General features: G+C 45.5%; 1 protein-coding gene across 1 annotated transcript in view; it reads left to right on the top strand.

The window, feature by feature from the left end:
• Positions 1–11,182, top strand: part of GAP43 (growth associated protein 43) — a 54,795-nt gene extending 43,613 nt beyond the window's left edge. The window contains exon 3 of the mRNA XM_015643789.1: positions 5,223–11,182. Coding sequence (XP_015499275.1) covers positions 5,223–5,311 — 89 coding nt within the window. The 3' untranslated portion in view covers positions 5,312–11,182. The remainder of the gene's footprint in view (positions 1–5,222) is intronic.
• Positions 11,183–14,131: the final 2,949 nt, after the last annotated feature.

Genomic DNA, 14,131 nt, shown 5'->3' with positions numbered 1-14,131 from the left:
GCTGCTTGCGTGCCTGCCTCAGCTTCACAGCAACCAGAGCTGCATATGTTCCAGGCGTTTGCTCCCCAGCAGGGCTCGCAGACATGACTCTCACCCTTTCCAGGAAATAAGTGGAGTGCTGAGGAGCAGCAGCTCTTTAAGACCCCATTGCAGCAAGGCTCTGTATCTCACTCCCATGTTGTTACTCTCCCACATGTAATGCTGTTCCCCAGCAGGTGCTGGTTGGAGCTGCAGGTATGAAGCCTCTCTTTGACACAGGCCCTTCAGCTTGTGGGAAGCAAACACACATCAGCCTCTCCCACCGTGCAGCTCTACCTTTAAACAACTCTGCAGTAACGGCTTAAGCTTTGTCCAAGGCTGCCCAAAAGGTTTCTCAACTTGACTTCACTATCCAGAGTGCTAAATGGAAGTGAGAACAGTGGCAGCTCAGCTCACAGATGAGCAAAATTTCTCTTTGGCAAAATTATCCTGTGCTATAAGATGATCTGGACTGCAGCATAGATTTTCAAAAATTTAAATAAAAATCAAAAGTCTCAAAGCTAGAAGAGTGGGACCACAGGACTAGAGTAACCACGAACAGTGCAAGTGATGACTGACGTGCATTAAGAGAACTGGAAGGGTGGTGATTGCAAGCACAAACTAGGTTGGTTTTGTTGTTAGTTTGAAGTGACTTTTTTTTGGTTTTCTGACCAAGCTATTCTTGCTTTTGTCTTCAGGACTGAATTTGCTTTTGGCCACCCCTCAAGTTCATTTGTTATTTTTTTTCCTTTATATTACAGTTCTACCTCCCCTCCTGCTCTCTCTCCTCCGCTCTCATTTTGTGGGTCTTTCTTTTTGCTTTGTAGCTGGGGTGCTCTAGAACAAATGTGAATATCTCCACCTTGGCTTGCTGTAGGTGTAGATATTCCCAGGCTTCAACTTGTCCTAAAGTAGGCCTCCAAATAAGACAGGTTAATAGAGTCTTAGAAATGTCCTATTTATTTCCACTATTTAGGAAGAAAGGAGGGGATGAGAAGATTATCTGCAGACGTCTTTCTGTAGATGTCTGGAGTTAGGTGAGATGTCCATCCACTCCAGCTTCAGCTTTCTCATTTCATGATGTCACCATGAGCACATTGATGCTTCCCCAGTCCAGGCCCACCTGAAGAAAGGGCTCATTGCTTCCTGCTTGTTCTGTCCCTTGCAAAGTGGACACAGAGGACTCTGATTGTGCAGGCAGGAGATCTCACAGTGCTGGCATGTTCAGAAGGGAGACAACTTTAGACAGGTGGAAGTTTGGCTACCCAGGCTTTTGTTCCTCAAATGGGAGATGGCCTGAATTCTCAACCACCTTTTTGTCACCTTTGCAACAAAGGGCAAAGTGAATGAAAAATGCCCAAACTGTGCAGTTCTGGCTGCATAATGGTATTTATCCACTGCAAACCCACAGGTATGATATCCCAGAGTTCAAAAAAGTGGAAAATCAAGACTAGTATTGGGTAAAAAGCAGTGTAAGAGCTATCCACTCTGATGTATGGAATTCCCAGGACAGCTATCTACTAATCTCCCAGGGGATACCTTGTCCCCCTTTGCTGGGACACTGAAAACAAGGCTGGAGAAAGCCCAGAAAACATACTGCAGAAATAGCCTGCATCAAACAAACTGGTGAGTCAGATAAACTGTCTCACCTCTCCTTGTGAATCAGAAACTGCTGTTAACTGGCCCTGATGTCACTGGGGTTGTGATGCATTGCTCCCATTGTGCGGAGCGAATCCTTTTCTTTTTACTGCTGTGCCTTAGCAGTGCCACAGCTTGAAATGTTTTTTTTTATATATTTTTTGTACTGAATTCTTTTTTCCTTCATGATATTTCTCCTTGCTAAAAGTTCATTACTACATAATAACACCAGGTTGCTTCTTTTCCCTCATCCCAAAGATCGATGAAGCGCTGGTAAGGCAGGTAGGAAATAAGACACAGCTTAGCAGGGTGTAGCAGTACACAGAGTGTTTCCCCTTACTGCTTCAATATCATGCAAGAGAAAAGAGAGTGATTCACTGAATTTTGTGTGATAATTCTTATTGCAAAAGCCAGAGTTCTTGTTAATCCTTGGGATATGCACAGTCCGATATTTGAATTGTATGACCCCTCTCTGTTGACCTGAATGTGTGATGAAGTGACCTTAAATTGTTCCTGCTGCTCCATGATCCTAGTGAGTCCAGTCTATTTCATCCATGGCAGAAATCAGTACAGTCTCTGGCCTTCTTCAGCAGAGAGTCATCAGCCTGCCACTATCTGCTCCCCAGAGAACATTAATGGGGACAGTGAGGCACCTCTGTGTGGTTCCTCTGCCAGCCAGGGATCTCTAGGCGCCATGGGCACTCTCTGGAAATTAGATTTGCCACTGTGGTGAGCTAACAAGGAATAGAACATGGCAGAAAATTGTGTTTCAACTTGCCTGCTCATCCTAAGAGCAAGCACAGCATGGGAGCACTGTGTGCTAACCAACATCACTGCCAGCTCCTCCACCTTGAGTGTGAGCAGATTTCCTGTCCATCCCTCCTGTCAAGAGCCCACCACTGTAGGAACTGAACTCCACTTTCAGATGCTGATAAACAGGGCATCTGCGTGACTTGGTAGCACAGCAGCTGTATATGACCCTCCCCAGTGTCTGTCTGTCCCTGTGCTTGCTGTTGTGCTGTCCTGAAGGGGCTGTGGGACTGCTGGCTAAAACCTGTGCATATTTTTGGTAGGAAGACGCAAAATGTTTTAAGCACAATGAAAAGCAGTGTCAGCACTTGTGCTCCTGAAGCCACGTTACGTCTCTTTGTTGCTCTTTCACTCATCTTCCATTTATGTGAGGAGAAAACTCCAGAAGTTCTGCCTTACTAGGATTTCTCAGATCCTTATAAGAAATCAGACTTTGCTGCTGGCTAACAATAGTCTTTTTGCTCAGATTTAGGGGTAGATGGTTGCACACTGGGATTCTACTCTCAGCTTCATAATTCAATGTGTCTCCTGCTATGAATGCCTTGAAGAGGAGCTTTAAAGAGACTGTCCTCCCTCCCAGTGATCAACTCATTCAGGAAAATTAAAAAAGTAGGCCAGGCTTTGCCTCCCAATGATATTTGTTATGATCCTATTTTAATCAGCAGCCTATTTTGTCTCTGGTCTGTGGTGGTAGCTGTACCAGATATAGATGGAGTCCTTGAATAGCATCCTGCTTATCTGTTCTGTATCAAGGGAAGAAAAGTCCACAGTTGTTTTTGCTGACAGGGGGTTTGCAGATGCAGTGGCTGAGGCCATGGGGATGTTCCCACAGAAATTTTTCTTTCTGGAAAATCAGCAGTCAGAATTTACCAAGGTAAAAAGTATTTGAAGGTCCAGAAGCAGAGCCTTTAATGAAGATGATTCAGAATGGAAAGTTGCACACAACTTAAAGGTGATTCATAAGAAAGTGGTGCTTAGTAATATGTTTAAAACCTAGGCTAAAAGAGCTGAAGGGAAGAGGGAAGCAGGAATGTAGCACCTACTGACAGTATTGGAAGCAAATACAAGTCTGCCATCTGATGGCATCAAATGGACCAGACCAAAATGCGTGAATGGTGTCAGTAAGGAAAGTTTTACATCCCAGTTAGCATTCTCATGAAACATGGGTATGAGTATGCTAATCCTCACAAACTAAACACTGGCAGCTGAACATCCTCATTGTTAGGCTGACAGCACAGGTCCTGGTGTGATTTTTGTGTACACCAAGTAGCTTTGCATCAGACAGGTCCCAGACACAGCTACCCTGTTCTGCAGAACAGGAGAGTTTAGCCATATGGACATAAGCAGTGTGGTGCCAGTTGGCCTCAGGGCCAGGGAGCAGCCCCTGGCCCATTTTATTTACTGGTACAATTTAGTTGGATAGCACATCAGAGAAGCCAGAACTGTGCAGGGAACCCACAGTGCTCTCTGAATGAGATGGGTACAGGTATGTGTCATAGCAATGACATGTGGTCTGTCCCACACCACCCAGTCCTTCAGTGCTTGTTTCTTTTCCCAGTTCTTTGTATCCCAAGTATTTATTTTCCCTATTCTTTATCCCAGTTCTGGACTTCTTCTTGCTTGACCTTTCCATTGACTGCGTATGTGTGGGACTGGTACCCAGTGAGGGAAAGGGACAGATGGCAATAGAGATGACCAGTCACTACAGTGCTCTAAGACCCTTGTGCATTATTCTCTCTGACAGCCCTGCAGCCCTGGGTCCACCACCACTTTGTCCTGTAAAAAGCAATCCACACAGTACATGCACTGTTTCTGAACAAGGCTGGGAATGTGTTAGTGTACCCTGATGAGAGCTGGGCAGTAGAAACTCTGAGACAATTAAATTTATACTACTGCAAGGAAGGAGGCTTGGATTAGATAAACCCAGGAGTGAGATTACTCCAGCTTGAGGGGCATTCCTTTAATTTATCTTGTTCCTCCTGGCTGCCTCTGCCTTCCCCTGGGTTCTGATCCTCTGTCTAGCTCATTGTGGGATAGCTCCTAGCACTAGTTTTAACTTCTCATGTGAATGGTGTGCCAGAATAAGGTGTCTGACTGACAGGCAGACCCAGCTTCCAGTTATACTCACTGCTTCCCCCCAGGGCAGCTTTGCTTTTGAAAGGAGAGACCAGAAAACTGGAGAGATGTGGCAACCTCTGGATGAAGGCTCAAATTCTTGAAGGCTAGAGACATTTCTCTAGATCTCTGCTCAGTGTGATAGAAGTCTCAGTTACAGGGCATAAAATTCTCCCCTCTAGGTCTCTCAGGCTTCAGGTGTGTATAGAATTTTTTCTTTGTGACTCTCTTTAAGGCCTGGCTGGGAGTATCCGTATTGTAACTGGGAGACAATGGTTCAACAGCGGTTGGCACAGACAGTGGGTTCTGTGAAAGGGTGTGTGATCTAGCTGATAAGCCAGGAGTCCAATCAGTGCCCCTAATGAAATGAGCAGTGGCTGTCTGACACATCAGCAGCAAACAAGGCAGCTCCTTCCAGTGGCACATGCTTTCTGGCTGAAGGTGGTTTGTTAGAGTTACATATTTGCCTGCTGGGCTGAACCTTGGCATGTTCTGTCCATGCTGCAGAAATTCCAGGGACTTTGAGACCTGGGTGATTTTGGAGACAGAGAAGCCTGGAGCCATGCAGTCCATCAGGCTGTCATATGCAGGATGCTCTAGATCATGGCTGACTAACACTGGACCATCTCTTTCTCCACTAGATGCTGTAGAAGAAACCAAACCTACTGAAAGTGCCCAGCAGGAAGAGGTGAAAGAAGAAGAGAGCAAGGCGGACCAAGAAAATGCCTGAACATTAAGAAATGACTCCCCATTGCCCCTCCCTCCCTCCCCCTATCCTCTATCCTTCCTTCCCACCCCAATCTCGATTTCCCCCCTTCCTGCTCGCATCTGTGAGCCTGTCTGTCCCTCTCCCATTACCACTTAAACCCTTTTTCTCTCTGTGTGGCAAACATTTAAAGAAAAAAAAAAAAAAGCAGGAAAAATCCCAGTCAAACAGTGTGGCTTAAACATTTCTTTGTTTCTTGGTGTTGTTATGGCAAGTTTTTGGTAATGATGATCCAATCATTTTGGGAAAATTCTTGCACTGTATCAGAGTTCTTTGACCTGGCGCGTGCGTGTGTCTGTCTGCCCACTGCGAGCGCGCTCTCTCTCTCTCTCTCTCCTCTCTCTCTTCTCCAAGTGTGTGTGTGTGCAATGTTACGTTCATCTGAGGAGTCCAGACTTACCGAGTGAGTTAAAAACAAAAGAGGGGGGAAAAAAAAAGGTTCTTTTCTTCCTTTTTCAATGTGATGGAATGAACGAAAGAAAAAACAAACAAAAGACCAAACGCAACAAACAAATGAACAAAAAAAAATACTAAACCCCAGTTTGTTTTCAGAACTAAAACAACAACTAGAAAATGTGCCAATTAGCATAATGCTTGGCTCCAGGCTCCTTTTTCAAACTGAACAATAATTATAATAAATGAGAATAATTATCATTAACACCACCGTGTCGCATTTCTATGCTGCCGTACATCCTGCTGGCCCGTGATCTTTGGTGGGCCACTTGTTGCATGGCCCAGCTGTGCTCCTTGGCCACCAGTCAGTGACTGACTGCTCTCCCTGGCACTACTGAGGGGATTTTTAAGGGGAGCAAGCTCGGATTTTGAGCAAGGTGTTAGCACTGCTCAAAAAGTAGCAAAATCAGTTTTAGGAAAGATCATTGAAAGCATCCCTCTAGGAGACCTCTAGGCCCTGATTTGGAGAACTGTGGTGGCCTTGGAGGTATGAGCCTGCAGAGGGACCAGCTTTGAGCCACACCCAAGGTCTAACCCCTGCCAAGGGCTGTGAGGTGACAGGGCCCTAGGACCTGAGCTTCTCGCCACAGCAGGATGATGCTCATCCCACTGGGCTGGAGTTGAAGTCCCTGAGTAGCATAGCATGCCCCCCAAATATGTTCAGTTTGGCAAAATAAATTGGGCCAATTACTATTCAGTATTTATTGAATAAATAGGCACACGGGCAGGACGAGGCCTGGTGGCCTAGGAGCCAGTTGGTGGCACTTGGAGAAGTACCTCATTCCTGCTCCTGCCAAACCCAGGGTGCTTCACCCAGATCTAATGAGGGCCAAGGTTTGCAGCTGTCATTTATGGCTGTGGGCAGAGCCCCACCTCCTAAATCTCCATCACTGCTTCCCACAGGTTGCAGGCTGTTCCTGGTGCCACCCAGCCTGTCCTAGCAGAGGACAGACAGACACCAAACTCTGAGCCTGTACAGCCATCTGGGTCTGCTGCTGTCTTTATGAGCTATGAGAGCAAACAGTTAAAATGCATTTAGTAGTATCTGGGCTTTCATAAAAGCTAATTACTGCTCTTTCACTGCCCTGATTAATTTCATGTGCTTTCCCAGCAGCTCCTGCATGGTTTCCTGGCCTTGCTGGCAATGACAGACAGAGTACCCTGCAGCATAACTGTGTGATGCTGCAGGACCAGGATAAAATTGTCCTCACAGCAGGAAGACCAAAGGATGGGAATGTTGACAGCTCCAGCATCCTTTGATGGCCGATGCTTCTCGGAGTGGCAGCCCCATGGCCTTTGGAGGGATGGCTGGCACTCCTTGCCCTACTCCTTTGTTCTCTTCCATCTCTTTGTTGGAAATAGGGAGAAAAGATGAACGGTGTCTCCTCAGAAATTATCGCTTTGAACGTAGACTGCTCACTGGAAGTGCCATCAAAACATGTCGGGATTCATTTCCATGTGCTTCCTAGCATTCTGTAGAAATAAGAGAGAGAGAGACAGGGAGGGTTTTTTTTCTAAAGAGAGGGAAAGAGAGAGTGGGAGATAGATTGGACAAAGATTTTTAAAAACAGGGATTAGAGAGATGAGGGGGGGAAAGATTTTTGAGTGGATAGATGGATGATAGGGAGAGAGAGGGGAGTATAGCTAGAGAAAGAAAGATTAGAGTGCAAAAGATGAGAGAGAGACAGGAAGAAATTAGATAATATGGAGCAATAGATGATTGATAGAGATAGTGAAACGTAGATAGCTAAAGTAGATTAGACAGACTAAATAGGTAGAAAGATGGGCTGACTGACAGATAGGTATTGTGTCATACTTCATAAATGATATATATGCTAATATTCCCATGTCATGATGGGTGGTAAACCCTGAGACACCTTCCAGCCTGACCTCAATTCAGCAAATGTAGCGCAGACATCAGGCATTGCTTGGACCGTATGTCAGGTCTCAGCACCCCACCCGTGTCTGCCATGGGAGCAGCGGGGTGTGGGTGGTGTTTGGGAGGGAGAGCGCTCTGAGGGACACGGGGGCTGAGGCGTAGGGAGGAGAGGTGTACAGTATGTTTGCTGTTCGTAGCACACAAGGGGCCCAGCCCAGCGCAGACACCCCGTGTCTCTAGCACCAAGTTGAGAGAACTGAGGTTCAGCTCTCCGGATTTGTGGGAGAGGTGTTCGGGAGGGGCAGGAAGGAGAGACCATGGTTTTTGTTTGGCCTTATCTCCTGTCATGACCATTTTAAAAGGTTTTCTGTCTTGCCTGTTTCTGCAAAGACCATATGGTTTCCCTGCTCTTCTGATTTCAGACCCCAAAGTTTTCATCTTGCCTCCACTTTGCTATTACTATTTTTAACTTTATAAGGAAAAGAAAACCACTTCTCATGTCTTCCTGGACATAGGCCTTCCTCCCTCCTCAAAAAATGAAACAACTTTCCTTCCCCAGGGACCTTTGTATTTCGCATGTTGCCTCCCCCTTGGCTGGTGGTTGGGGCATCGCGCGTGTTTTGTCACCGTTTGTGAGAACATACTTTGCCATGTTGCTTAGAGAACAAAGGGTTGGGTTTTGTGTTTTGGTTTTTTTCCCCCCACAAAGAGAATGGGATATGTGGTTACCAACTGCAAACCTAAATAATTTAAATACTAATTCCTCTCCCTTGGTTCCAGTTTAAAATTACTGGCTGTAACCAAGCACCCCCTATCTTTATTATTGTACCGTGTCCTGATCCTGCCAGAGAGTCAGGGCAAAGAGAGCGTGAGAGAGAGCACAGAGACAAACCCTGCCTTGAGCAGGCAGTGGTTTAATGTGTAATACACAAGATTTGTATAGGAAGCTGGGCTGTCTTCAGGGTACAGGAAGAGAGCAGAGAAAAGCATTTGGATTTCCTTGAGTTGCCTCTTCAGCCAGATTTTCAAAGGCTAAAAGGAAACACTATAAAGGATGTAGCATGGGACGGAAACTGGAAAGAGAACAAGGGTATTTGAGGAATGATTTTTCTAGCAAGACATCAAGTGAGCTGAAAGCAGCAGAAGAGGCAGGAGGTCCCAGAAGTAAAGAGTGGGGTAAAGAGTCATCAGCAGAGTAGTTGAAGCTTTTCTCCTACTCCCACTGTAACAACCAACAGGAATTCCCTAGGGAGTATGTATCTAATTTTCTCTCCCTCAAGAGGGTAGAGGTTTTCCTGAGGGTGCTCTGTGGTTGTTATTTTATGTAAAAAAAGGGCAGGGCATGCCAGAGTGACTCACACTGGGAATATGATGCCTGACCTCACCATGCAGTGCTGTGGAAATTCAGGGTCCTAGAGGGGCTTTTTCCATGTCCCTGTCGTTAAGATATGCTAGTGACCCACAGCTATCCTGAATGCTCATACCAGCTGTAGGCCAGCTCTTGACATTTCACTACTACATTTCACTAGACTAAGCCTTGAAAAAGTGAAAAAAAAAGAAAAATCCAACATAAACTGTCCATCAATGCAGTAGATTGTAAGCATGAATTTGGTCTGACTTGCAATGCTTGTGGCATTCTGACTGTCTGCACTGATAGCAGATGAAACCCCACAACCCTTGCAATAGTTGCATCAGCCAAGGAGCTTTTCCGTGAGCCACATTCCAAAGGGAGGGGAAGGGCATCCTGCTGAGATCCCTTCAGACACAGTGTTTTCCAATCCTAAACCCTAATGCAGCCCAATGAGAGGCTTTAGCCAGAAGGAACTCACCTGTGGTGACCACATAAACACCATTGCTTGGGAAACATGTTACTCCAGATGAAAGAAAGAGCCATGACTGATGGAGAGGAGTTTAGAAAAAATGGAAAGGAGAAAGAAAGGAAGGGGGAGTTCACACCAAACTCCCCACAGGAGTTATTTCTTTTTTTCCTGTGGTCTCCAAACAGCAAACTAGCACTTGTTACTCTTCATACTGAGGATTTGCTGTTTGTCATAGGTGTCTTAGGAAGGAAGTGGAGTGGCTGTGGTTTGCAGAGGTGGAGGGAAGGGTTTGAATGAATGTTTTTGTGGTTCCTCTTGGCTAAAAAGTCTGCTTGGTGGTCACCTGCAGCTCAGCGGCACCAGAGGTGACGTTGGGGGTCCTCTTCCAGGCCTGTGCTCAGATTCCCTGCTTTTCTGCATTGCCACATTAGCACTTTCACTGGATATTTAGAGCACCTCAGGACTGGTTCTCCTCTCGCTCACACTGGGATAACTCAGGAGTCGCTCCACTGGAACCAGTGGTGTTAATCTGGTGTGAAAATAATGCGAGAGGAGGATTCAACTCCTCGGGGAGGGGGTGGGGATTTTCCAGGTCCCCGAGGGGGAAAAAAAAATCAATGGGAGTTACATGTCTAACTGCCTCTTGTGCCTGTGAAAGTCTGCCCCTTATCTACCTATATGTATATAGGGTACAGTTTTCAGAATAACCTAAGTGACGTGGGCACTTGAGAGCACACATTTCACTGGCTTTCAAAGAGACGCAAGTTCCTAAGGCCCAGATGCTGAAGGATGTCCAAACTCCTCTCTGCAGTGCATTTGGGAGGTCTCAGGCCTGAAATTCTCCAGTCATTTTCCAAAATGGAACTGAAGATCATGAGTCATTTAGGTGGTCCTGAAAGCGCTACCCTCTATCCATTTTTCAGGGTGTTGATCTCAGGTCATGTGCGAGCCTGCATTCTTACCTACAATGCTTTATTACTACATTCTTCTGTTGAGCAATACTTGGAAGAAGAGGTGAAGGTCGAGATTTGCAGAACAGGCTAGAGACCCCAGTGGCTCACATCTGGAGTGCCCAACTTGAGAGACACCTCACTGGGGTCCAAGCCACAGGTCCCCTGTATGCTCTGAACATCAAGATTCATGTATTACACACCCAGAACCACTGGTCACTTCTAAAAAATGAAATCCCAGCCTGAGACCTAGACTACTCTCACAAAAGAAAATCCCAGGTGAACTGTTCACCCAATAGCTTGGTTTTTCTGCTCATGCCTGTTCCCAATGAATAAAACAAATCCCTGTGCATCACCTAAGCCCTATTTTGAGGAGTTCCACTGGCATACAGCTGAAGTAACACAGTAATAAATCGGGGCCTGAAGAAGGTGGCTACAGCCTAGAGAGTATCAAGAACTGTGACGTGTCTGGAAGCTAAAAAGAGCAGAACTTGACAATTAGAGCGGCCCCTTTCCGATGCTCTTGTGTGAGGATCTGGAAAGAGTCTCTCACTCATTGTACTTGTGCATTATGAATGTGTCCATCTGCAGAGATCTAATGTACACATATGTCCTGAATATTGTCCTAAGGTTGCAAGCTTCAAAAATGAGCAGAAAACATTCCCGAGAAGTGAGAATAATACAGATGTCTGTATTTGAAAAATTGGTTCAAATAAAGTCTCTCACTTATAGATACGTGTAGTTGTGTGCAATTATTTGCTCCTGGCATAGAAATTTCTCCCTTGTGTAGGACTTTGATTCTGTTACAAAAAAGATCTCATTTCATTCTCCCTTGACCTTCTCAGTCAAGTCCTTCTACTGTGGAAAAAAATGCTTTCTACTGATTCTGTATGGGTAAAAAGCTATGTTAAATTGAAATGATGAACTAAAAGGCCATAGAGGCCAGCATGTTTTTATTGTGCTTAATATCCATTGAGGTAGAATATCTAACTGCCCTGATGGAAGTTGTGGCCTCCTGTGCAAAAGTCCTGGGTTTTTATATAACATGACACAGCCATCCCCACGGATGCTCTGACCCAGGAAAGGCCTGTGGCTGTCTGGGCACTGCCTGGAAACTGCCTGGACAAGGCTGAACTGGGAAACAATGTGCTTGGGCACCACAAAGGTGCAAAATGTCCATTGCCATATCTGGGCTTGGGATGTTCTGAGTCAGGGAATCTGCTTGGATGTAGAAATAAGAATGGGGGTCACCAGCAAGTAATGTTTGGACCTCTGGAGATCATTCAGTCCCTTCTACCCTTCTACCAAGCCAGGGTCACCTAGGGAAGGTGACACCGATGCCAGAATGTCTCCAGAGAGGGAGAGTTCAGGGAGAGACCTCCCTGGGCAACTGTTCCAGTGCTCTGCCACCCTCAATGGAAAGAAGTTAGGCAACCCTGTGCAAGCTTATCTAAATATATCAAATTCCTCATTGGATTTAAATCTTCAGTAGCTCACTAGGAAACCCCAGAAGTTGTTGAGATAGAAATATATATTTCAGTACCTTAGAAGCCCCACCAATTATTTCCCTCAGTATCAAGTTTGTGCCAAGTGCAATGATATATGAACAGAGCAGGAATTGCTGCCTGTGCTGTGCTAGGCTTCTGACTTAATCCTGAGCTGTATCTGACAGCAGCTCAAGAGCAGAGCTGAAATCAAGCATTTTTGTCACATCTATTCATCCCAGGAAGCTTTGCAACCACTGTTTAGAAATCACTTGCAACTCATCTATGAAATACAGCAGCTGGCTTAGCAAGGGCCCAGAAAATTCCTGATGAGGCTCCAAGGAGCTGCCTGGGAAACAGAGCAGACCTCAGCACCTCACATGGGATCCGGACAAAGTGCCAATTTACAAATGACACAATTAGATGTCTGTATTCTTGTATGTAATCATCAGTTGCCTCGTGGCTTCTCCAAAAAAGGCGTGGACTACATCTTGTGTGCAAACAAATATTAAGCATTCAAAATCAAGTGGTTTCAATTAGCCACATCACTGGATTGCAGGGATCAGCCCTGGCAGATTGGCTTTGCTTCTGTGGGGCAAAACACCTCTAAAAAGACACTCAAGGACCTCTCTCCAAGTCAATGGCTGTCTTGAGGTAGCAAGACTGCTTTGCACTCTTTTATCTGCAGCACAGCAGAGGAGGAAGGCAGGAGTTGGCCCAGGGCATGTGTGTGAGCTGAAGCTCAGTCTAATGTAAATCTCCACCTGAGACTTCATGCATGACAAACTTTTTGTGCCTTCTTATAATTTCCAGAGTTGCATTCTAGCCACTGCAAGAAGAAATAAACTTTCTGCCTGAATTGTAGAAAATGGCCCATGGCTCAACTTAGGTTTTCAACCTCCCCCAGTTGCCCAGGTGAACTCCCTTTTGATGTCTTGCCACATTTATGGACTACACCAGTAAACTTTCCCACCCTGGTTGGCTTAGCCCACCCTGGGCTGGGGGAGATGTCCTTTCCTTAGGGAAACTGCAACAGGAACTTCAGGTTTCCTGGTTTTTGACAATTCCAACAGCTTCACAGCACACTTGCCACCCTCATTGCTCTACTGAGGTCACAGGCAAAAGACTCTTGTTTCTCATAGAATCACTCAAATTTCTAAGTCTGCTTTCCTTTATCCAGCAGGGAATATGAAGCACATATGAAGCATTCTGTAATAGACATTTACAGTCTCCCAGTCTGCAACACTTTGTCCTTTTTTACCAGTATACAGAGCTGGCATCAAGTCTGAACAGGGCTACTCCCTTGCTAAAGATAAGTGAAAAAGTGAGAGGAAATTATGCACTTCTGTACCTAACCTCACTTTTGTTTATTAAAAATGAAATTATTTTTCTCCATGTAGAGCCACTTTTATATATTAAAGAGGAAATAATTATTCCTCTAGCTTGGCATGAAACTCTGAACATTAATAATAAGAGAAGCAAGGAAGTGAAAGCCCATTTCTCTCAGAGGAACACCACTGTGGCTGAGAGGCAGGGTTTGCAGAGAGGTGATAGCTTGTACAAGACAGACTGGGGTACTGGTATCCCATGTCTGTATCAGCCTACAACCCAAACTACAAGCTGTATATAGGTAGAAAGGCATTGCTTAATGTAATTATGGCAGCTGATTAAGCAAATTATGACTAAAATGTAATTAGCACTTCAGGAGCAATGGGTGGATGCTTAGCCAAGAGAGAGAGAGAAGAGTCATTATCTGTGGTGAGAGAGAGGAAGGGTGGTACAGGTCATTGGTGGCTGGATAACAAGGAAGAGTTAATTGGGGTGAACTGAAAAATGCTGGTGAGGCCTCTCCCTGCTGAGCCCATAATTATGCTTTTCTTACCTTGATACAGTCATCTTCTGAAGGGTTTTGTGGCCCTCCTTAGGACCCTGAGCCACAGAAGCAAAAAACAGTTTCTCTCATTGGAGGTGAGATGTAATGAAGAGGGTTCCATTTTCCCTCTCCACTCTGGGTGTCCCCATCCTCGGCCATTTATCTGTGTGCAGTCTGTGGCTTAAATGTCAATTTAAAGCCTCATTCAATACCTGTCTGTGCAGCAGCTCACTGTTTAAGTGTGGAGATGATTTCACTGTGGAAATGAAAAGCAGCGGCTCCTTCCTTGTGCTTGATCAGCTCCTGAGTCTTTCCTTCTTGGGTC

The sequence above is a fragment of the Parus major genome, chromosome 1, assembly GCF_001522545.3.
Source record: "Parus major isolate Abel chromosome 1, Parus_major1.1, whole genome shotgun sequence".
Classification (NCBI taxonomy): Eukaryota; Metazoa; Chordata; class Aves; order Passeriformes; family Paridae; genus Parus; species Parus major.
This window is presented reverse-complemented; position numbering and strand designations above follow the sequence as displayed.